The following is a 23,612-nucleotide window of genomic DNA, read 5'->3' on the forward strand; positions in this document are numbered from 1 at the left end:
TCACTATCTCTTTCCCCCACTCCTCAGATAAGGATCATCATGTTTCATATTCCTCCAGTGATTTTCATTAAGAGAAACTCAGGATTGATGAAACTTACCTGCATTACTTACAGTGATTCTATTATTTTCTTTTCTGCCTCACTCTCTGCTTCTATCTTTCTTTGGGTTAGAATGGTTATTTGATGTGGCCTTCACTGACTGGTCATAGGATTTTGAAAGAAATCTCCCTCTTTCTACAGCAAATGGAACTCTGGCTAGCAACATGGCTATGCATTGTGAGATTCGATAGATCTGGATTTTTGAGTTTGATTTTTTTCACTTTCCCTTCTCTCCTCAAGACATAGTCAACACATCTTCATCTCAAAATGTTAGATAAGTCTACTGAATACTATGATTATACACATCTTCTGGATTTTCCAAAACAGTGCCAATTTCAAGAATACAGGCATATTTTCAATAAATTTTACAAGAGGGTTTCTTTTTTTAGACCACATATTCTAGTTTGTTTCAGAAAATATAGTTACCATACCACTAAGCTTAAGGGACTTCCTTGGCTGTTTACTAAACCAATTGCTCCCCTTCCTCCCCATTTCTAATATACTTAAAGTGGAAGATACCCTCTCTCCTCTTGAAATATTGCCTCCACACAAAGAGCCAAACCAACAAAGAGAAGCAGGATTTAGGGGAAAATCAGAAGGGAAAAAAGAAAACAAAGGAAAGGTGGAAGCATCAGACAGACTTGAATCCATCTGGTTCCATCACAGATGCCATTGATTAATATGTGAATAGATCTGGTACCTGAAAAGCAGCATGAGGGACCCAAAAAAACTTCGGAAGTTGTTGTGTCGGTTAATGTGACTCTCTTCATCTAATTTTATATTTCCAAAAACCTGAGGAATCCAAGATAGGGAAATAAGGAACAGGAAATAGTAAGAATCATTATCATGTGTGATATACTTAGCAATCATATATCAGATCAGCCTGGATATTACCACATGAAGAAAATATGTGGAGAAGCAGCAATCCTTTTCCTTTTAAATTCAGTGCTGGTGAGAAACTCTCATGTATTTCTATGGAACACATAAACTTAGTGGACTCTCTCTCTCTCTCTCCATATATATAATATATTTATTCATATATGTATATCTATGTAATCATACACATATATAGTATATCATTTGCATATTGTTATATGCAAAAATTTGCATGTGTCTATATACATATACACACATACATAAATATACAATGTGTCTGCACGATCAGACTATCTACCCATAAGAGAAAGTCCCTTATGCAAAGGCAACTATGTTTTAAGCTTTATTCTTTCACTAACTAGCTGGCAGATGTTGGGCAAGCCACTTAACTAAGTCTCATTTTTCTTATCAGCGACATATACCTTTCTACTCTAAATTCTATGACTCCAAGCACCAGAACTAAAAGATGGAGAAAATCTAGTTAATTCTAGCAGAAAAGAAAAAAAACACAATTTCCCTATACTTCACATCATGTAGACATAATTAATAATAAAATTGATCATTATCTATTTTTATGTCCTATTATGCCCTTTTAAAATTAAATTAGTAGTTTTTTCAGGCTTTTGAATTGCTGACATTTAGTAATTTTTAATGTCAATGAAGACTTTCAAAATCTTCTCACTTATAATTCTATTTGCATTGTCCTGGTTCAAACCAATATTTGTAGTAGAAGATGCTGTTACTGGACTGGGAATGATAAGGGCCACTCTTCCCTAGAATTTGTGATAGATAGGGAATTTGGACATAGTCTAATATGTATAGCAGGTTTTAAAGAGTTCCCCTGTCCCCTAAAGTCATACAGGGGAAGTCAAGACCTAGAGAATTGGAAAGCTCTAAAGAATAAAATTCTGGACGCAATGAAAACCAATTGATATAAGGAGGAAGAAGTAGTAAAATAGCTAAAGGAACTTGTATAAACACATAAGAGAAGTCACCAAAAACCTTAAGTTCAAAAGGCACATAACAGAGTAAATACAAAACTTAGAATGAATTTAGGCTGGTGAGGAAGACTAAGTATTCTGTATTTTTAAGCTGTATTGGGGAAAAAAAGAGAATCATCAAAGAGTAGATCATGTTATCATTAAGATTGGGTGAGATAATGATTTACATTGGAGAGAAGACAGAGATGTACAGCTTTAATTTTGCTACTGTTTTATATTCCAAAGAGAATGATCTTCAGATCAAAAACATAACAAAAGTAGCCAGTACTGAGATAGGTAAGCATAGTGTTATAGAACTACATTAAGTTCAAATCATCTGACCCAGATAAACTAGGTCGTAAGGTACTGAAAGAACTGATACATGTGGTTACTGATCAGTGTCTATAATAGCAAATTGAAGAAGCCCTATATAGAGATGGATATATATTTCAGAGATTTTTTAAATGAACAGATTCTAAAAATTATGTCAGTAAGCTTGCTTTTGATTCATTCTACAACGTATTATCAAAATGATGGTTAGTTAATATTTAGGGTGAAAAAAGACTGAACATAAGAGATTTAACATGATTTCATCAAAAATAGATCGTACCATATTAAACTCATTTTATTTTTAAAATAATAATCCTAGATTAATACATCAGAGGAATAATACAGAAATAATTTACCTAGATTCTTAGCAAACCATGTAAGAAAATCTCTCATTCTTCCTATGGGCAAGTTGAAGAGATAAAAGCTAGCACAGGTAGAATGGACTTGGAATTCACTAAATTATGATATTCCAAGTTCTAAGTTACCATGATCAGAAATCTGTAGTGGAGGAGCACATGAATCTGTACTTTGCCTTACACTATTTTATATTCTATTTGTATAAATGATTTGTATAAAAGCATACATGGCACGCTCATCAGATTAATAGATGATACCAGCCCAATAGCTGGAAGATAGAGTCCAAATTCAAAAATATTGGGCTGAATTTCCTTTTCTCAAACAGAGATTATCAAAGGAGAAATCAATCTGATTAGAAGTTGATACTTAGGATAAGATAACACAATCATGCATCATTTTTAAAAGTGGCACATGAAAGCCCTTGGATTGTTTCATCCCCAAAATGTGTCTCCAGATTCAATAAAGGCTTATATTTGCACAGGTAGAAACTTTCAAGTTCTCTTTTGCTTAGTTCCCTAGTCAATAAAGACCATTTGTTGTGTTCTGACATATATTAAATTCACTTTCAGTTCATCTGAAGTATGCTAAATGAAACATGCTTTTACCCTAACAGCTTTTAAAATGTGTAATTGAAGAACAATTTCTGCCCCCAGCTATTTTGCTCAAATAACTCCCACTGACAACTGCTTTGAGAATTTGTTCTCAACCTTGGCTTTTTTTTTTTTTTCTTCTTTTTTTTAAATACTACTTGTCCCATAAGGAGCTTGAAGATGGTAAGCTAGACAACACTGGGAAAGGATAAGAATTGCTAAGAAGGGAATAGAGAAATATGAGAATGGGAAGGGGAAGAGGGGTTTCAAAATAGTTCTTTTAAATGAAACTATCAGTGAACTACTAAATCCAATTAGTTGGGAGACAATATTGCATGTAATGTCATTGACATATAATTCTCTTCTTAACTCCAGCTTAGATTTTCTTGTTCCTTTTCTTACACTATTGGTCCAGTATCTATGATATGTTCTTTCCTCTTCAACCCATCTTGTTTTTTCTTTTTATCTATCTCTCTTTGAGCCTAGATTATTGATTTCCAATTGGACTTCACCAAATGCAATATCCAAGTGTTTAAAACATTATGAAAGCATGGGCATTAATTATCATACAATTTGCCTATGATGTTCTTTTATTTGTTAAAATAATTATTTTAATTTTATTTTTACACTTAATAATTTTATTTCCCCTGGTTACTGGGAAAGGTAGTTTTCAACATTATTTTTTGTAAGATTTTGAGGTTCAAATTTTTCTCTCTTCCTTTTTGTTTTAAGTTATGTAATGATAAAAGACTTTTTTCATAACAAACCAGTGAGGTACTTAGTGCAAATGTAATTATTCTTTTTTACAGATCAGAAAATAAATTTTTATGGAGGTTAAATGATTCCCCCTTAAGTCATAGCATCAGGAAGTATCCAAGCTAATATTTGAATTCAGAATTTGGGTCTTCTATAGAATGTCCTTTCTCTTACAGGCTACATTGTGTCTATTCTACCAAGTGATTAATTAAAAAAAAATTTATTGTTACTATCATTAAAGAGCTATTGCTAATTTTCCTTTCCTTCATTACTTCTTATCCCAGTTCATTTTTTAAAAATAAGATCTATATTCCAAGAAAGAAAAAAGAAACTTTATTAATGGAAGTATGACAAAGGGATGTCAAAGACAATCAAATATTAGCAAAAGACTTCTAACTTGGAAAGATTTTTCTTTTAGAATTTCTCAAAATATGGTAATCAGTTTGAGATCATTGGTTCATTTTCTTTTTCTTTCTTTCTTTTTTTTTGCGAGGCAACTGGGGTTAAATGACTTGCCCAGAGTCACACTGGTAGGAAGTTTTAAGTGTCTAAGCCAGATTTGAACTCAGACCCTCCTAACTTCAGGGCTGGTGTTCTATCCACTGCACCACCTACCTGCCCCTGTTCATTTTCTTTTAACTCTTATATTATTTCACCATTTTCTATATTTCAAGTCAATTGTTCCTGTCAGTCAATAATTCACAGTCATCTAACTTCTATTTTGACTTTGTTCTAATATTTTTATCGTATTATTGACTATTTCAGTTCTATTTATTTCATTTTTTCACAGTATTCACTATTTTGCTAGGTTGTCCAATTTCTGTTCTAGGCTCCGTATTCTATTCCTTATTTCTTTCTTCAATTCCCCCTTTAGGTCTTTCAACTATTCTGATATTTCTTATAGACATTTCATGCTTTTTCCCCAAGAGTTATTACAAAATTAGATGGTCTTATACTCAAATTTAGGAATTTTGTCTTGGGATTCTTTTACTCCATAATATTTCTTGGTTATGCTAGGGCTTTTCCTTGGCTTAATCACATTCTCAATTACTATACTCTTCCCCCATCCCCACCTAAAATATTTTTAAGTGTTATATTGTTCCCTTGACTTTAATTGATAAAGAAGTGAAAGATTTCAGATAAACAACTGTTGAGAAGTTTTGCTACTGGTAGTAGCTGTTGAAGACCCATGAGGTAATTTTGAACGCTCTTTGGCTCAGCAATTGCTGAAGCCATTTTTCTCATTCCAAAATAAGGAGTCACAGGATTTGAGAGTATAGTTGGATATCCCTAGCATTTCCACGCAAATTGAAATCCTTCTCTGAAATCCACTGCTTCCAAAAAGAATTTGATAATCAAAAATACTGGCGTCTTAAAGACTTCAAGTAGGTATAATTTTCATTTCCAAAGCCTATCTTTTTTCTATTTTAAAATTTGTATTGTGAAGAAGCTTTGTCTTATTCATTCATATGGCTCCTATTAGCTCCAGACTCGGGTATCTAAATGATAGAAAATGTTAAGGCACATGCTAGGTGTAAGCAATAAAATTCTCTGTCATAGTTTGAGAAAAGAACTAAATACAAGGTTTTCAGAAAAATTCCTGGTGTTGCTGTCTGATAGAATCTAGAAGGATAGGAAATATTAGAAATTACTTCAGTAGTAACTAACATTTTAAAAGGAAAGGGGAAAAGAGAATGAAAGGGAAAGGAAGAGAAAAGAAAAGAGCAGAACAATGGAAAAATTGAGAAAAAGAGAAATGAAAGAAGGAAGGAAAAAAGGAAAGGAGGAAGGAAGGAAGGAAAGGACAAAGGAGGGAAGGAGGGAAGGAGAGAAAATTAGGGAGAGAGTAAGAAGAAAAGACAAAAGAAAGAAGAGGTGCATAACTTTTAGAATAGTTCTAAATTTGAGATTATATAAAATTTGTTCACAGAAAGGAGAAAAAGACAAAAGGATGCTTTTTTTCAGTCTTGTCAAGAAGATGATGTAGCCAACTCTGTATTTAATAGTTCAAGAAAATTCTAATCCTATAATTATATAATAATAGAGATGAAAAGGACCTTTGAGGTCATGTAGCCCAACCTCCCAAACAGTGGGAAACACCTTTAACAATTTCCTTGACAGATGGTCATATAGATTCTTCTTAAATGCTCTTAATGAATGGGAGTTCAATACTGGGGCAGACTAATATACTCTATTAGACAGTTCTATTTGTTTGTATTTTAAAGAACAAAACCATAGTAATCAGTTAGAAGGAGAAAAAACTGAAGAGTTGCAGACACCATTCTCAGAGAAGCCTTGGGCAAGATTGAAGATTCGGTGGGGCTGGTTGTTCCAGATGGCTAGCATTACTGCTAAGAGAGCTCTTGGTTCAATTGCAGCCAGACTGTTTGACTGCAGGAGGTTGTTACTTGGCTGAGGTTCTCTGCTGGGTAATCAGTCACAATATCTCTAAGTCAGAAGGGTTTTGCTTCAAAGAGTCACCTCAACTGAAACAATTATGATGCTCTTAGAATCCAACAAGTTGGGCCTAATCAGAGATATTTATAGTCTTAGAGTCTAGACTAGGTGATGTTCATTAGCAGCAAGGTCTAGTATACTGGAAGAAGTTTATTTTGATCCCCCAATCAGTACTCCAAAAAACATCCAACTTCAAATTCTGTTGTCTTCTCAACTTGGAAATAAGAAGGAATTAGAAATCAGAAACTGTCCAATATACCATAATTATCTGGGAATTTACTGGCATAAACTGGAAAGTCCCAAACTGGGGAGACTTTCATGCTGAAGTAGAATGAATGGTGGATTAAAAAGTGTCAATCAAATTCTACCTATACTACTCATTTGTGATGTTGGGCAAAGCATTTTTCTACTCTGATTTCAGTGTTCTCATATATAAAATAAGGAGCTTTGATTAAATGATTTCTGAGATTTCAAATCTTTAATCTTATGAAGTCTAGGAGATTAACTTAGCATATCATGAGCTAACTGTCAGAATTAGCTTCAAGTTGTGAATACACCTTTCATCAAACACCAAAAAGTGTCCCAAAATATCCTAATTTTGGTTATTGCTTTAGATTCATACTTGACTTCTTGGTCATATCCCTGACAAATGACTGAGTTACTTCACCAGCCAAAATCTTTAGAGGTTGTCTATTGCATATAAAATAAATTTGGCATTCAAAGCCTTCTATAACTATATCCCACCTAGCTTTCCTATCTTATTTCATATTATTCCCTTTCATGTCCTTGCCATTTCAGCTAAGTTGCTTCCTAGCTATTGGCAATATATAAGACACTATATTCTACTTTTGTACCTTTTCAAAGATGGTTGGTTCATCCTTACTTTCCCTTCATAGAATGCTTATCTTATTTCATATAACAGCTCTAGTTTCCTATATTCATAGTTATTAATGTTCTCTCATTCTTGAAATTACTTTTTATTATTTTATACACACCTATATAATTAAGTACATGTTAGAGCTAGGAGACTATAAGATCCTTGAAGACAGAACTGGGTTTTTTTTCCCTCTGTATTCCCAATGTCTTACACAGCATCTTGTACATAGTCATAAATATTTATCAAATTAAATGTAATTATACTAGGACTTTCTTTGGGCTAAAAACCAATGACACACATTTTTGTCTTTGTTTCTGCTCTCCATTTAATGTTAAATTGAATGTGCTGGATTAAAAATGGTAAGCATATACCCCAAGAATGACATGTTGGGATATATTGTTTTTTGTGACTTGGCAGTGAAGCTTCATAGTTGGAAGATTCCTAAGGATGAAGTATAACTGGGCTCTTTCAGATCAGAATTCTTTGACTTGATCTATTATCTATCCATACATGCTTTGCCCACTAAGTAGCTTTTCCATTAAGGGGAGCAGTCTTCTATTATTTTCCCCTTAATAACTAGCCCAAAGAAATACCTGCTTACCTGCATCCCAATAATGGCATAAATGAAGAAAAGCATGGCAATCAATAGACAGACATAGGGGAGGGCCTGTAATAAAAAGAGAGGTAATGTTTATTAATTTAAGAGGTGGTACTTTTCACTATCATATCTTGAAGCAGCTGATTGTACCTGACTCCTTGTTTTTTTAAAGGTAAAAAACAGTCTTCTATGGTACTTCTTCGATGTATGGTTTCATAATTCTTTCAATGTCCAGATCCCCACACAGACGGAGAGGTTGTTCTGTGCCAAGTTTTCCATAATTCTAATTGACCAACTCATCAGAAAGACTTCTACTGCTCATACCTCTATGAGCAACAAGGAAGTATAAGTACTTATTGTGTATGGACATTTACATTCCAAGTATTATTATACAAATCTCAGACCAAACATCTGGCCTTGGCTTCCAAGTCTTTTTTTTTTTTTTGGTCTGGGACTCTCTCCAAAGAATAACTTTTTAGTGAGAACTGGAAGCAAAATGAAACAGTGATTGTATGTATTTGCAAGTCAAATCCCATAAAGTTCTTTCATCCTTCAGCAATTTCAGGCCTGCACTGGTTTTGCATTATTGTCTGATCTAGAATTTCTGAAGTTTAGTTTTGTCACTATTCCAAATTTATTTCCGAAAAGAATTATTTACCATCAACCACCATCAAACCTTGCTATAAATTCCATAGCACAGAATTCTGTGCAGTGAAAAACTGTGTTGTGCTTCTGAATGAATCAAGTCCTCTTCTATCCAAAAGAAAGCCAAAAGCAGTTAGTATTTATATATTTCTTTAAAGTTGGCCAAGTAATACACAAGTACATACTTTAAAACCCACAACCTTGGTAAGAAGGTGCTATTAACTTCATTTTGTAAATTTAAAATATTGAAGCAAACAGAAATTATTGACTTGCCCAGGGTTACATAGCTAGTAAGTGTCTAAAGTTGGTTTTGACTCATCTTCCTGAATTTAAGTCAAATAGTCTAGTCATTGTGCCATTTAGCTACCTCTACCAACCAAAATTGTGGGTGGTTTTCTATTGCTACTGGGGAACAGACAGTCTACAAGTAAAAGGTAAGGAAGACTAAAGGCAGTGAGACTCACAAATGACTAGTTTGGGAATAGGACACTTAGAATAAGGGATACCAGAAGTTATGTTGTTGTTGAGTCATTTTTTAGTCAGGTCCAACATTTGTGACCTCATTTGGGGTTTTTTTTGGCAAAGATACTGAAGTGGTTTGCCATTTCCTTATGGAAATTTTATAGATGAGGAAACTGAGGTAAATAGGGTTAAATGATTTGTCCATTTATGATGTGATAGCTATGTCACATATCCATTTGAAGTTCATTATTGTATGCAGTATGAAATGTTGCTCTACACAGTTTCTGCCAAACTTTCGACTTTTTCTGGTAGGTTTTGTAGAATAGAAAATCACTGCTCCAGTAGGTGAGGCCTTTGGATTTCTCAAACATTATGGTACTATGTGTAATACCTAATCTGTTCCACTGGTCAAATTATTTGAATGGAAGAGATACAATTAAGAGTCCAAATTGAAGAGGTGTTCTTCCCAATAGTGAAATACTCTAGATGCTCCTGTTAGTAGGTGATAGTATATCAAGCTGACTATATCAAGTTCTAGGATTGCAGAACCTCCTAAAAACATCTGTGATCACTCAGAGGAGTTTGGTTTCCCTATCCACATGGGAAAGGTAAAGTGGAAGAAAGTTAATTGCTCGGGTTTCTCTAGATTTTTGCTTGAAAATACACCTTTTATTCAAAAGAAACTGTGAATGTTAGTCCTCTGTAAGAACTTTTTTTTTTGTCATTAGTCACTATTATATTACTATTACAAGATTGTTTTTGTCTTCTTCATTTTAGATTTTTTTTCTTTTTGCATTTGGATGATGTATATTTTCTACTGCTACTGCTACTGAACTCTTTGCTTTCTTTCAGTGTAATACCATTTCCTTGTGTATCCCATGTTTTTTTTTTTTTCTGAGAACATGATGCAAACACATACTTTTTTGAATTCACTTAAAAATTTTTTTGATTTTTTTCTGATCTAAAACATCAGATTGGGCATTTTTAGTATGCCAAATTGGAAGCACCAAAGGTTATCTAGTTTAATATGCAGTTTAGATATGAATTATATCTGCAACATCCCAAATTGGTCATATAATTTCTATTTACCTCTTCAACCAGCCTCCCCATTTACATTTTTAACTGATAAGAAATTTTTCTGTTTGTTGAATTAAAATCTGCCTTTCTTCAAATTACTTACCTATTCAACCCTCTATGTGATTTTTGCATTAAAGGATCACTTGAATAACCAAAAGACCAGAATTCTATTCTCTCTAGCTCTCATCAACTCCACTACATATGCAAGTTGTTGTTCAATTGTTTTTAGTCATATTAGACTCTTTGTGATCCTATTTGTTTGTGGGTTTGTTTGTTTTTTTGCAAAGATACTGAAATTGTTTGCCATGTGATTCTCTAGTTCATTTTACAGATGAGGAAATTGAGGCAAATGGAGTTAAGCAATTTTCCCATATCATACATCTAGTAATTGTCTGAGGCCAGATTTGAATCCAGAAAAAGAATTTTCTTGACTCATGACCAAGCACTCTTTTTACTGCTTGATCTATCTGCCTGCACACAGGTAGGTATGGAGCACTGAACTCTGAGCACAAGAACTACCTTTCAATCTCCACCTGTGAGGAGAGTTTTATACAAATGACTCTTGAGCCATCAGTTACATACCTTTTGGATAAAACAACCTTCTAAATATTCAAGGATATCTATTACAACTACTCCTTTTTACCTTCACCTTCAACCCAACTATTTTCTTCTCTAGGCTAAACCTTTGAAATTCCTTCAACCCATTCATATATGACATGGCTTAAGTAACCTCTTTAATCTGGCTACTCTCCTTTTGGTTTGCCTTTGGTAGTATCATTTTTAAAAAATTATATATTATATACATAATTTATTATTATATATGATAACTTTGTGGTCTGAATAAGACAGAGTACATTATTATGGCAAAAAAAAAATAATGGAGTTCAATATCCTGTATAATGCTAACATATCCAGATACCAAGTACAATCAGGGAAATCATCCAGGTATTATGACAATGGGGAGACCAAGTATAAATGAAGTGATTCAAGTGACCTTGCCAAAATTCAAGAGATGGAGCTTTTTGAAGACTAGCATGGGAAGTAAAAACTAGAAATAGTAAAAGAAGGCAGCTTCTTTTGGGCAGCACCTAATAACAGGTGCCTATTATTAAAATGTATGCAACTGCCTCATTGCTATTTAGAATAAATTATATGAATTAGCACAAAATTAACCTTTTATTCTTCCTCACCAAAGATGACCAGATTGACACACTAGAGTGGTTGTGTTTTATTAAGTTTTTTAGTATGAGATTATAATCTGTTGGAGATGACTTGATCTCTAGCATAGCCGAATGTTATAAATGGTAATAAATGAGTAAACAATGAAAAATTTTAAAATATTAAATTTATATCATACTTTTAATAAATATTCTATTCCACCATCCTCAAAGTAAAAGGGGAAAAAAGCAAAACAAAACAAAACAAAAAAATATTACTGAAGAACAAGGAAGTAAAACTGAAAGACACCAAATTTTACCTTTTTTTTTGCCATGCTGACTCCTGTGTCACAGTTTTTATGAACATTCCAATTTGAAGAGAAAGCCAGTGTTTCTTACCTTAAAAGACTGAACAAAAGTCCATAGCAAAATACGGATGGTATAACCTTGTCGGAGGAGCTTGATAAGACGGGCTGCTCGAAAGAGCTTTAGAAAGCTCATATTGAAGCCACTGGTATTCACCAGCTGATGGAGAAAGTTGAATATAGTTACTGACATGATGATTATTTAGAAATTAGTAAGTGCAATATTTGTATCACTAAACTAATTCTAGAATCAAGAAAAATCCTACTTCTAGCTGCCAATAAGGCAAAGTGGAATGATTCCAATCTTCCCCATGCCTGATCCCTATCTCTGATGCATAGTGATGATGGCCAAAGTCATTTAACCTCTCTGAGCTTTAGTTTGTTTATCTGTAAATGAATAAAATAATACCCATTGTACCTATCACATAATTATTATTGAGAAGTTTAAATGAGATAGCACATATACAAAGGGTTTCAAAAACTTTAATAATGTAAATGTTCTTTAATTATCATTCTTATCTTCATCTATATTTTATAGAATCAAAGAGAAATAATTCTAAGAAAACACCATCCTATTATTATTCTTTTATGCCTCAAGAGTGGACTATTGTGTAGATGAACAAAATGATTGGTTTTTATAACTGAATTTAAATATTGGGTTGTATATTCATCTCTGTAGGCTCATAGAAAGCATCTGTGGGACAATTTGAGAAGCAGCCCAACAGGGATATATTCTTCATTTTCTTCCCACCCAATTTTCATTTCTTTAGCTAATAACAATATTTTGAAAGTTTTTCATTCCACATAGATTATAGGTTATGAGTATTCAATATAATGGCATCTATTAAAATAATGTTTTAAATTTTTATTGGTCAGTGTTACATCAGGACTATTATGGATAGTTTTATTTAACAGTTTTCTAGTTCCAATATAGGTTATTTGCTTAATCCTCAAGGATATTTATGACTTTTTATTTGTATGAGGATTTATCATGTTAGTTTATGAAGGATAGCTATCTTTCAGTGTATAATTCTTGCCACTTGATGGTATCTTTTAGGTATTTGGGAGGAGCTAAATTTTGCTACATAGTGACCCTGGGTAGAGAATCAGACCTGAATTCAGGAAAACCTGGATTCAAATCTGGCTTCAGATATTACTAGCTGTAAACATGGTTGCGGGCAAGTCTCATAAGCATATTTGTCTCAGTTTCCTTATTTGTAAAGTGAACTGAAGAAGGAAATGGCAAACCACTCCAGCATCTTTGTCAAAAAAAAAAAAAAAACCTCAAAGAGATCACAAAAGCTGTATACAGCCGAAGTCAAGTAAACAGCGACAATAACATTTTTGTAACCTGAACTAATATGTTTTATAATTGCTATAATTTCCTTTCAAAATCAATATTGATTAATAAATACTATTTTCTTAGAGATAATTTTTCAGAATTTCTGATAGCAATCAGCTAATCTTGTATTGTTCTCATGAAGCACTTAAAAAAAAATCCACATGACATTTCCTTGATGTTTTGTGGTAAGCATATTGTTGGTTGTTTTCATGTGGATACTGCCCACTCAGTGTATTTTTATTTCAGGCTTGAACCTTTACCATTTTTATGAGTTCCACTTGGAGGTAAATAAATATGGATTACATTTAATAAGTACAGTACAGAGGCACTATTAACAGCCTTTTCATCATCTTGTGAAGTGGTATTTGTTCAAGAAATATCTCTGTAAATTGATTACATTATTGTCACATGGTATGAATACTTAAATCAATGGTCTTCCACTTTTTTTTTTTGACAAAGGGGTATTAGTCTTTCTATAGCTACTTTGGGATGACTAATTCCATTTTGTTGATATTATATAAATTTTTTCTCATTACTTTCTAAATGTACTGTTGTTCACCTTAATGTTGCCAAAGTATTTTTTTAAACCTGGAATTATGAAGCTGTTCATCGATTTAGATGTATTCTTTCCATTGAATTTTCATTTCAGGATTCCAGTAAGTTTCAGTATGTATACACAACCTTAGTGTTCTCCTTGATGACTATAAGCATAATATGTCTTGTCTGAAGAGGACCAAAGTATTTCTAAGTTTAACTTTCATGCATCAATTTTACTTGACCTTCAATTTTTTTCATTGCTATGCATTAAGAATTATATGGAAATTAGGTAAAATGACATTTTGACACCATTAAAGGAAGTTACCATGAGCTTTTATATATATTTTTCACTGGAACTATAGAACTTGATGTCATCTGTGTACATCAAGAAAGTAATACAATGTTCTAGTGCAATTAATAGTATCTTGTATTATTCTCTAGTTGTTGTTTCTTTATTAGGTCATATACTTATTGAGGTTATCTTCAATATATTCTCTCTCTTTTGGATCTCTTCCTACATCTAAATACAATCCTAAGGCCATTGTAGGGATTTTGTAAGTACTTGTTTGATTTGGTGCTTTCTAACATGCCAGATTACTTATACCATATCATGCATCTGCCTTTCTTGTTATAGGAACAGACTACCATTCAGTGATGTGAAGAACTGACAGCTTACAATTGAGGTAAATGGCACTTAAAATATAAATATAATTATAAAAATAAAAATAGCTAAATTTATATAGTGCTTACTATGTACTAGGCACTGTATTAAGCATTTGACAATTTGCAAAGTATTTTATATGTTACATAATTTGATTCTCACAATGATACTGGAAAGTACATGTTACTACTATCTCTATTTCACAGATCATGAAACAGAAGTTAAATGACTTTCTAAGAGTCATATAGCTAGTAAACATCTGAGACTGGATTTGAACTGGGGTCTTTCTGTCTTCAGACTCAGTGCTCTATCCACCACCCCATCTATCTACTTAAATATGAGCATATACTGGTACTATGAGGATTGGAAATTGATCTATGGCATTGCATGGTTCAAGTGGTTTAAATAAAAATTAATACTTCCAGGTTTTATTGGATAAATGGTAATACAGGCTGTGTGTGAACACATTATACACATATGTCTATATATTTATGTATGTATATGTGTGTTTGTGTGGGGACACACACATATGACTCAGGATACTCACCTTGCTGTCTGTCAGTATAATTTCTGTGATGCTGCCAATGACTGTAATGAAATCAAAGATGTTCCAGGTGTCTCGGAAATAATTCTATAGGATGACCGAGGTCAAAGAAATAAATAAAAGTATGAAAGACTTTATCTTGCTTCAAATTTGTAATCTAGCATTAAATAATATCAATTGATACAAAAAATACTAACTTTTGCTTACATTTTATTATTTTAAGCCACATTTCTCTTTCACTGCCTTCAAAATTTGTCATTTTTCAATGAAGCTAATATTTTTTTGAGAGGTGTTGTCACAGAATGGTTAATATGGTGTTTGTATCGGAAATGGGATTTATGACCATAATGTTCCATGGAAAATGGAAAACTCAGGGAATCAGAGACTTTAGAGTTTCTAGTCTGATCAAGTTTAGATCTAGTCTGACCTGTACTTTTACAGAAAAGGCAATAAATGAGGCTCAATCATTGAGTATCATCTTAAAGTTTTCCATTAATGTATAATCCTCCACCTCTGGAGGCAGTCCAGTTCACTTTATCAGGGTCCTATTTGTTCAGTTCTTCCTTATGTTGAGCTGAAATCTGGTCTTCTGCAACTTCTGATCATTCTTTCCAGATTTATTCTCTTAAACAAAAACAGATCTAATTCCTTTTGTGACATGGTGGGGTTCACAAAATAGGTACTTAAACTATTCCCTGCATGAAAAAAAAAACGTGTATAAATAGGGGTCATGTGGCTTAGTATTTAAATAAGTTTTTTTTTTAACTAAAAGAAGATGTTGAGGTCAAATCCTGTGTCAGATACTACCAAGCCCCTTCATTTTTTCTTCATTCATAGGGGTGCCTATTTATTAGGTCTTCAGCTAATTTAATTTATACAATGAAATCTTCAGGGAAAATACATTCCTCTATATCCATTCTCTAGGGCAAGGGTTCTCAATCATTTTTTATGCCCTGGATACCTTTGACAATCTGGTGAAGTAGACCAGTGGAACACTTCTGAGGATCATGTTTTAAAAGGTGCAAAACAAAATACATAGGATAATAAAGAAAACCAAAGGTTATTAAAAATAAAAATATAATTTTCCTCCATCTGAAGTTCATGAGCAACCTGAAATCTATCTATATAACTCTTGTAGTCAAATGGCCTCCAAATAGTGTTTGATTTATATACTTATCAATTAAAAACTATTAAGAATGCTACTATATTTTGTATCTTTTTATAAATCTTATCTAAATACTATTATACTAATATATACTTTACATTATAAAATTTAAAAAATTTATAAAACATTATAAAATGTTAGAGATAAGCAGTAATAAAATAAAAAAACTTTAAGTGATTTTTTGTTTATTAAAAATACAAAACTCTATTTGCTGTTTCTAGAAATATTAATGACAGTCCTAATGAAAATAATGCAATTAAATATGCTATACTTTTTTTTATTTTAAAATATATTTTCAGTTTCAAATTCTTTCCTTCTTTCAAGCTCTTCTCCCACCCACTGAGAAAGCAAGCAATATGATATCCATTATAAAGTGAAGTCATGTAAAATATTTTTCCATCTTAGCCATGTTAATGGTTCATATGTACATTTTAAATCTTACCATAACATTGTGATATAGCATACATTTGGCATGCTGCTCAATTTATTTTTTTTAATGTCTAGTTTTAATGGCTATAATTGGTAAAATAGATATATCAGAAAAATCAGTCAAATAGAAGTTTATCATTAGTTCCTCTTATTAATTCATTATATTCTTTTTCAATCCCATCTATCTATTATATAAAGGTTTTGGTTGAAATTCAAGTAGTAAATTTCTTCTTTCCTTATATCAAACAGTTGTTCTTGCAAAGTAGTCAGAAAATATTACATTTCTACTTTTTAAATAAATGGGTTAAAATGCCACCAACAATCTTTTAAATAGGTTAGAAGATTCTGTTTTCAATTTTTAAAAAATATACAAATAAGACTTTTTATGGGTGATACAAGTACATCATCTTAGGGAACAAAATCATATCTATTCAATATGTTCCCTCCATAGAAGGAGTTTCTTTTAAAATGCAATTATTTTTCATTTTTTTAAAAAAGCAAATGTATAAAAGTATATACATAGATTACTTACACAGTGACTATAAATTGGAGTAAATTAGTATATCCAGTCATTTCACCAAAAAACATTAATTCCTTCATATGCTCTAGATGATGAGGCAGGCTTATAAATAATCATTGTTTGATAATAAATAATTATTCTGTTAGTTTGATCAGTGTAGCTACCAAAATGCAGCTATCAAAGTAGGTGAATTTGATGCTGAAAAAAATTATGCCCTAATACTAGAAAATGAAATCCTGGTGAGTTTTTTACGCAATAGATATTACAACCCCCTCAAACTACTACCATCCATTATTTCTCCTCACTTTCTCAACCAAATTCCAGTTTTCCTTATTTCTTTTGGTTGATAAAAATTTTTCTCTTTTCCTTAAAATCCTCAATAAACATTGCCATAAATATGCATAGTCAAACAAAACAAATTCTCATTTTGTACATGTCCAAAATAGATAGCTCATTCTGCAACTTGCTATCTGCCTATATTACTTTCATTTCTTTTTCTCTCATTCACTTTTGACCCCATATAATCTGGTTTCTGGCATCATGACTAAATTGAAATAGCTCACTCAGTGCCTAGCACATAGCAAATACCTAAGAAAGACTAACTTGCCAGTCACCAGATCTTTCACCCTCATTCTTTTTCATCTTTCTGTATGATTGAACATCCTCAATCATATTTCCTTTCCTTTCTGGATTTTTTGACACTCTTCTTTCTCTAGATGACATTTCTCTTTGTTTTTCTCTGCAGGATTCATATCACACCCACTAACTGGGTCATTTTCTCAGTCCTCTTATCTTTTCTCTCTATATTTTGTTATTTGTTGATTTCATCAGAGCCCATGGGTTTAATTATCAGATAACTTCCAAATTTGTATATGTAAACAGGCTCTTTTCTGAGGTCCACTAGTATATCTCTAAATACCTGCTGGATATCTCAAACTATATACCCTTTATATATCTCAAACTCAACACATGGTGGGAAATTTCCCCAGTAGAGCCTGAACAGCTGCTATGGATACCTAGATGGCAGTTGTAATTGCCTCCAAGCTAAAACTTGGGGGAGAAGGTGGGAAATTAGGAACAGTATGGCAGCAGAAGGATGGAGGGGCGGAGTGTTAGGTGGGGTTGTCTTTGATAATTCTTCTTGGGATTAGCTATCATAGAAAAGGGTAGGATGTGTCCCATGGGAGGCAGCTTGGCACAGTGGAAAAAGTACTGCCTCCAGAGGCAAAAGATATAGGTTAGAATACTGCCTCTGACACTTAGAAGAATCTTCTAACTTTGTGTCTATAGCATCTCCCTTTTGCAATTGTTCTTCCCGATGGGTGCCATAATGATTTTCCCGAAGTACAAATCTGACCTATGTCATTCACTCACTTATATAATCATTTGTATTGGCTCCTTATTGACTCTAGAATGTCACACAAGCTGCTGTTTGTCTGTTAAAGTTCTTCACAACTTTGACCCAACCCACCTTTCCAATCTTATTATACAATACTCTCCTTCCCACACTCTGCCACAAGATGACATACTATCTTCTATCTCTAGTTCTTTGTATTGATTATGCCCCATGCCTGGAGGACATTTCTATTTCATCTCTGGCTCTTATGTTTCCTTACAAATTCTCCTCACAATCTACTTTTGACATGAAGCCTTTCTTGATACTCTCCCAGACTCTATTCCAACTTCATTCCTAATACCTAGCCTCCTCCCCCTCTATCAATCTACACTGTCTTTATTTTTGCAAATTTTCATATATATTTATTTATGTACATGTTTTCTTTTATGATAGAATGTGAGCTCCTTGATGATGAAGGGTCTCTTTTCTTTGGGTCTGATATCTTTGGGTCATCAGTGTCTGACATAGAGTAAGCATTTAATAAATACTTATCAAATAATTGATCAAGAAGCATCAGATAAGAGCTCAGGCTTGAAAAGAGCTACAGACTCCAAGAAGCAGAGGTAAGGAAGAAAAGCTTTGCAGGTGTAGAAGACAGTCTGTACTAAGGCACAGAAGGTAAGGAGGAGAAGGCTGTGTTTAGGCTACATGTAATAAGTAGGCTGTTTTGGCTGGGATATAATGAATGAAAGAGAATGATGTGAAATTACAGTGTAAAACTGAGCAGCTTATATTTTATTCTAGAGTTCATGAGGAACCAGTGAAGTATTCAGTCTTGGGATGGTTCATATAACCTTTACCTTGGCCCAAATGTTCCCATTTGGGATAAGATGAGGAAGACAGATCTATATTTAAGGTAAGGAAACAGGTCTAGGGTAATGGAGAGGTGGGCTCAAGGTCAAATAGGTAAAAAGCAACAGGTCTGGGATGTGAATTCAGTTCCTCATCATACCTCAGTGATCAGGAAACATAGATTGGTGACTATGCTAATAATAATGATCACTAAAATTCCATTTTGTGAAATTCACAAATGTGGACATTCTTCTTGATCTTGAATAAGAGCCTTAGGGTATGGGGGGGCAGTGCTGGGAAAAAAAGGCAGGCTCAGGGTGGGATCAAGGCCTATAAGTGAATGTCTAACATAATTCAGTCAGTAATTAGGGGCTTAAAACAAAGACAATGTCAGGACCATCTTAGGTCCTCTATCTCTTTTAGCTCAGCAGGGTTAGTTTGCACTATAAACAAGTATTTGTTTTTAGGTTCTCCCAATCCCTTTTTACATTTTCCCAGTCTCAAAACACTCACAGCATTCTAAGGGAATCCAATGAACAACATCACAACCAGCTGCATGGGCAACACTCAATTCCCCACCCCAAATTATCAAATTAATGATTTTTTAAACAAAAGACCATTTGGGAAACCAAAGGAAAGCATGACAATCATTCTGTGGAACAATTACCAAAACATAGTCTGAAGCCAAGTTGGAGCTACTAACAGCCAAACACGTATTCAAATAACGAATAATATTTTTCTTCTTACAGGGAAAGGCATACACATATAATTTAAAATTGTAGTTCACACCCCCAAATAAGTGTGAAACGGCTGCCAAGTGGGCTTGTCTACATCCGAATAATCTCCCAACATGCTAGTTCTAGCGTACCTACTGCAAGTCCTTTTGCCAGTGAGAGGGAGAAGGAATTCTGTTCCATAGTGCTTAGAGCACCCTCAGGCAAATGTCTAGATCTTTCTGATGTTTTGGAGAGTATATGAATTCCAGAAGAAGGTATTTTCAAAAATATAATTCACAATTGACAAGATATAAAAAACAGAAGTTGGACGAAAACATGCAATCTTCTCACCTTCCCCCATCCTACCCATGAAAAGCACCACACAAATTCCATGGGAACTAGATTTGTTTTCATGTGACTTTGGGGTCAATTTAAAACCATAATAGCCCTTAATTGTTTTACATATGAAATAAGAAGATTGAATTAGATCACTTTTGAGATTATTTTTAACTTTTAAACATTGTAATTTTATTTATCTACTCTTAAAAGTTATCATTTGAGGACTTTCTGAACAAAAATACAGTAAAATTCACATTTCTCATTTAGTTGGAAAACTCTGATTTGAAAGTGCAATCTTCGATTCAATGCATAGACAGGAGGTCTAAATTCTGTTCACTTAATTCCCATTTCTCTCTGATTCCTCTTCCATATAAGCCACTGTTTAAGATAAAAGCAATGGTCATTATTCTTTTGCTTTCAGAAAATAATTAGCATGGGCTGGAAAGATAGCTGGTTTTTGAAGAGACAAAGAACTAGACTTTTTACTCTCATATCCAAATGATCTTTTGCCTCGATCCTAACAGTTTTTAGAACAATAAAACCAGTTTATGATTAGATGTACAAATGTGTATCTCTGAAAAAGCACTAATACCAAAATCAAATGTCAGTAATGCACTAGAGGACACTAAAAGGACAGCTTTAATTCTGGGAACAAAATCCCCCAGACATACCAAGAAGCCGAAAGCAATAATCTTGAGGATGCATTCCAGGGAGAACACGATGGTAAAAGCTATATTCAAATACTTCAGTGCCAGTTCATAGGTACAGGGAGCAGAGTAGTACTGTTAGAAAGACATACACATACACACAAGAAGAGAGAAATAGGGGGAGAGAGTCAAGACAATATGGAGAGAAGAATACTACCTGTCAATCAAGACTGGCTATGTCTCATCTCCATGATGAAACCTTTTAATCTCTATCAAAGAATAAATGCTTCTCATGTGATACTCTATCTCCTATTCTGGTCATTTTTCATTGACGACAGTGGAATTCTCTCCTACCTCCTCTCTGCCTGCTGGCTTCCCTGATTTCCTTCAAGTCTTCCCTGATTTTCCTTGTACTGAAAGTCTTTTCTAATCCCCATTTAAAGTTAATACTTTCTTTCTCTTGATTATCTGCTATTTATGTTATATAAAGTCTTATTTATATGTAGTTGTTTACATATTGTCTCTCCTATTAGATTATAAGCTCCTTAAGGACAGGAACGTTCTTTTACCTTTCTTGGCACATAGGAGATATTTATTTAATAAATGTTTGTTCACTGGCTGAATGCTCTATATCATAAGTATAGACTGATATTATGTTCTATGCAGTCTCAGGAATTGCCAAAAGTACTGGTTGTCTATGGTTTATTCAAAATGAAATTAAGTATACAAGATGGGAACTTAGAATTGTAATTTGAATATTAAATATGACATTCTCCAGAGATGAAATTGCAGTTTTTGTATAATGAGACATATCATATTAAATGGGAATTGCTTCTTTTCCATTCCTAAGCCACTCCTTAAATTTCAGAGACTGTATACTTTGTATGTTACTTGTTCTTCTTCCCATCTTCCTGATAGGCTTGTGTCTATTATTATACTGTCACCTTTTCCCTTGAAGTTTGGCTGAGTAGATTCCAAGAGACCCAGAGGTTGACCACTGGACCAGATATAGGAGGAATCCCATTGTAGCAAACTAGTTAGTGGACAACAACATAGCACTAAGGAAGCATATTTTTCCAACATCTAGGCTAATATAAAATAGTTGTGTGACTTAAAAGTCTAATCCCCAGAAACTTCAGTGCCTCTGGGTCCTGTAGTTCTCTCACCTTCATCATCAGCACCACAGTGTTCAAGGCAATCATGGCCATGATGGTGTATTCGAAGGATGGGGATACCACAAAATGCCAAACACGGTACTGAAAGGTATGACGGTTCTGGGGCATGTAGCGGGTGAGTGGTTTGGCACTGATGGCAAAGTCAATGCATGCCCTCTGGAAAAAAAAACCCAAGTCAATTAGTATAAGCTCAAAGCCCCTAAACCAGGCTCCTTAGCTTTGTTTTCCTGAAGCTGAGGCCACTGTGATGAGGACAATTATAATGTATTTGTGGAAATGACTAAGACTAAGACAAAATTAGTAAGAGATCAATTAGAGCTACAGAAAGGAAGCCTGAACTTTCATATGATACATCATGTGAGGTGCTTAGGTAGTGAATAATTCCTGGAACTAACACAAGCTAGTTATATGATCTTGTATGAGTAACATGTCTCAAACTCGGGTTTTTTTTTTCCATCTGTAACATGGAGACTATAATTATACCTATCACCACAGGGTTATTAGAAGGATCAAAGCATATGATGTATGTAAAGCTCTTTGCCTTAAAGCATTAAATAACATGAACTATTAATAAGAATAGTATAATTTTCTGAACTATCTACTATTTTTGAATAGCTTAAAATCTTATAAAATATGAATTGTGTCTACTGTTATTTACTCTACTCTATCATGAGATCATGGGCAGATGATTCAATTTTTTGCCTGAATATTTTTGGCTAACAAATTCTTTCCAGAGTTTTCTAACCACCAGACTTATGTTACCTCATTTTTTTCCAAGCTACACTCTTCCATCATCTTGTCCCCTTGCTCTTGGAAGGTAATGATGATGAGGGCAACAAAGATATTGACAAAGAAGAAGGGGAAGACCACAAAGTAAACCACATAAAAAATTGACATTTCCATGCGATTGCTGCGGCTTGGGCCCCGGTCTTCCTCAGTCACATCCACAGAATGCTGCAAAACTCTAGGGGGCACAGGGAATAGAGAAAGAAAAGATAAAAATAAACATTTCTTTAATTTTTTAAAGCTTACAAAACATTTTCCTCACAACAGCCCTTTGCTGTTGTTACCATCCCCATTTGTGATATAAGGAACTAATGTAGCCCTTATCCTCTTAAAATATGAAAGAAGGAAGTAGGAGAATGGGGCAGACCTAAGAAATAGAACACATTTAACTATTTGACAAAAGATCCAGTCTTAGAAAAGGGTGAAACAATGCTGTGTTAATTAATGGTTAGTAAATGATGGTGCTGGAATCTGAAACTAGATTTTTTTTTTTAATGTACCACTCTTCGCATGACCCCATATCATGAGTTTAATGATAAAAACTTTGACATGTGACTGGGCTCTATGTTTTATGAGTCTATTTTCTTTGCTATACTTTTCTTTCTGAATGAAGACATATTGTAGCAGTTTCTGATGTCTATAACCATCCTGATTCAATACAAAAGGCAAACTATTTCATTTTGTATTGAACTCTAAGAGTATAATAGTGTTGTTTATTTCTATAGTTTAAGTTTGCAAATGCAGGCTTCAAGATTTCAGTTACTTCCTTGTAAATGAGTTGGGTTTGCTATCACCAGGCAAACAGGAGTAGCTTGGGGATATCTACATGGTCAGCAACAGATGTTGTTAACTGGAAGTAAGGAAACAGGTCTTACTCATAAGAGTCAAGATGAGAGACAATTTCTCTAGGTTTATAATTTTTTTGTTCACTGTTATTT

General features: G+C 33.6%; 1 protein-coding gene across 1 annotated transcript in view; it reads right to left on the bottom strand.

Annotated features, from left to right (window-relative positions):
* The window catches only part of CACNA1E (calcium voltage-gated channel subunit alpha1 E), a 114,827-nt gene that overhangs the window by 37,239 nt on the left and 53,976 nt on the right, over positions 1 to 23,612 (bottom strand). Inside the window, exons 15-21 of the mRNA XM_051996781.1 lie at positions 22,651 to 22,852; positions 21,880 to 22,044; positions 20,738 to 20,848; positions 14,713 to 14,796; positions 11,660 to 11,785; positions 7,923 to 7,988; positions 799 to 890 (exon numbers count right to left, since the gene is read on the bottom strand). Coding sequence (XP_051852741.1) covers positions 799 to 890; positions 7,923 to 7,988; positions 11,660 to 11,785; positions 14,713 to 14,796; positions 20,738 to 20,848; positions 21,880 to 22,044; positions 22,651 to 22,852 — 846 coding nt within the window. The remainder of the gene's footprint in view (positions 1 to 798; positions 891 to 7,922; positions 7,989 to 11,659; positions 11,786 to 14,712; positions 14,797 to 20,737; positions 20,849 to 21,879; positions 22,045 to 22,650; positions 22,853 to 23,612) is intronic.

Source organism: Antechinus flavipes, chromosome 4 (assembly GCF_016432865.1).
Source record: "Antechinus flavipes isolate AdamAnt ecotype Samford, QLD, Australia chromosome 4, AdamAnt_v2, whole genome shotgun sequence".
NCBI lineage: Eukaryota > Metazoa > Chordata > Mammalia > Dasyuromorphia > Dasyuridae > Antechinus > Antechinus flavipes.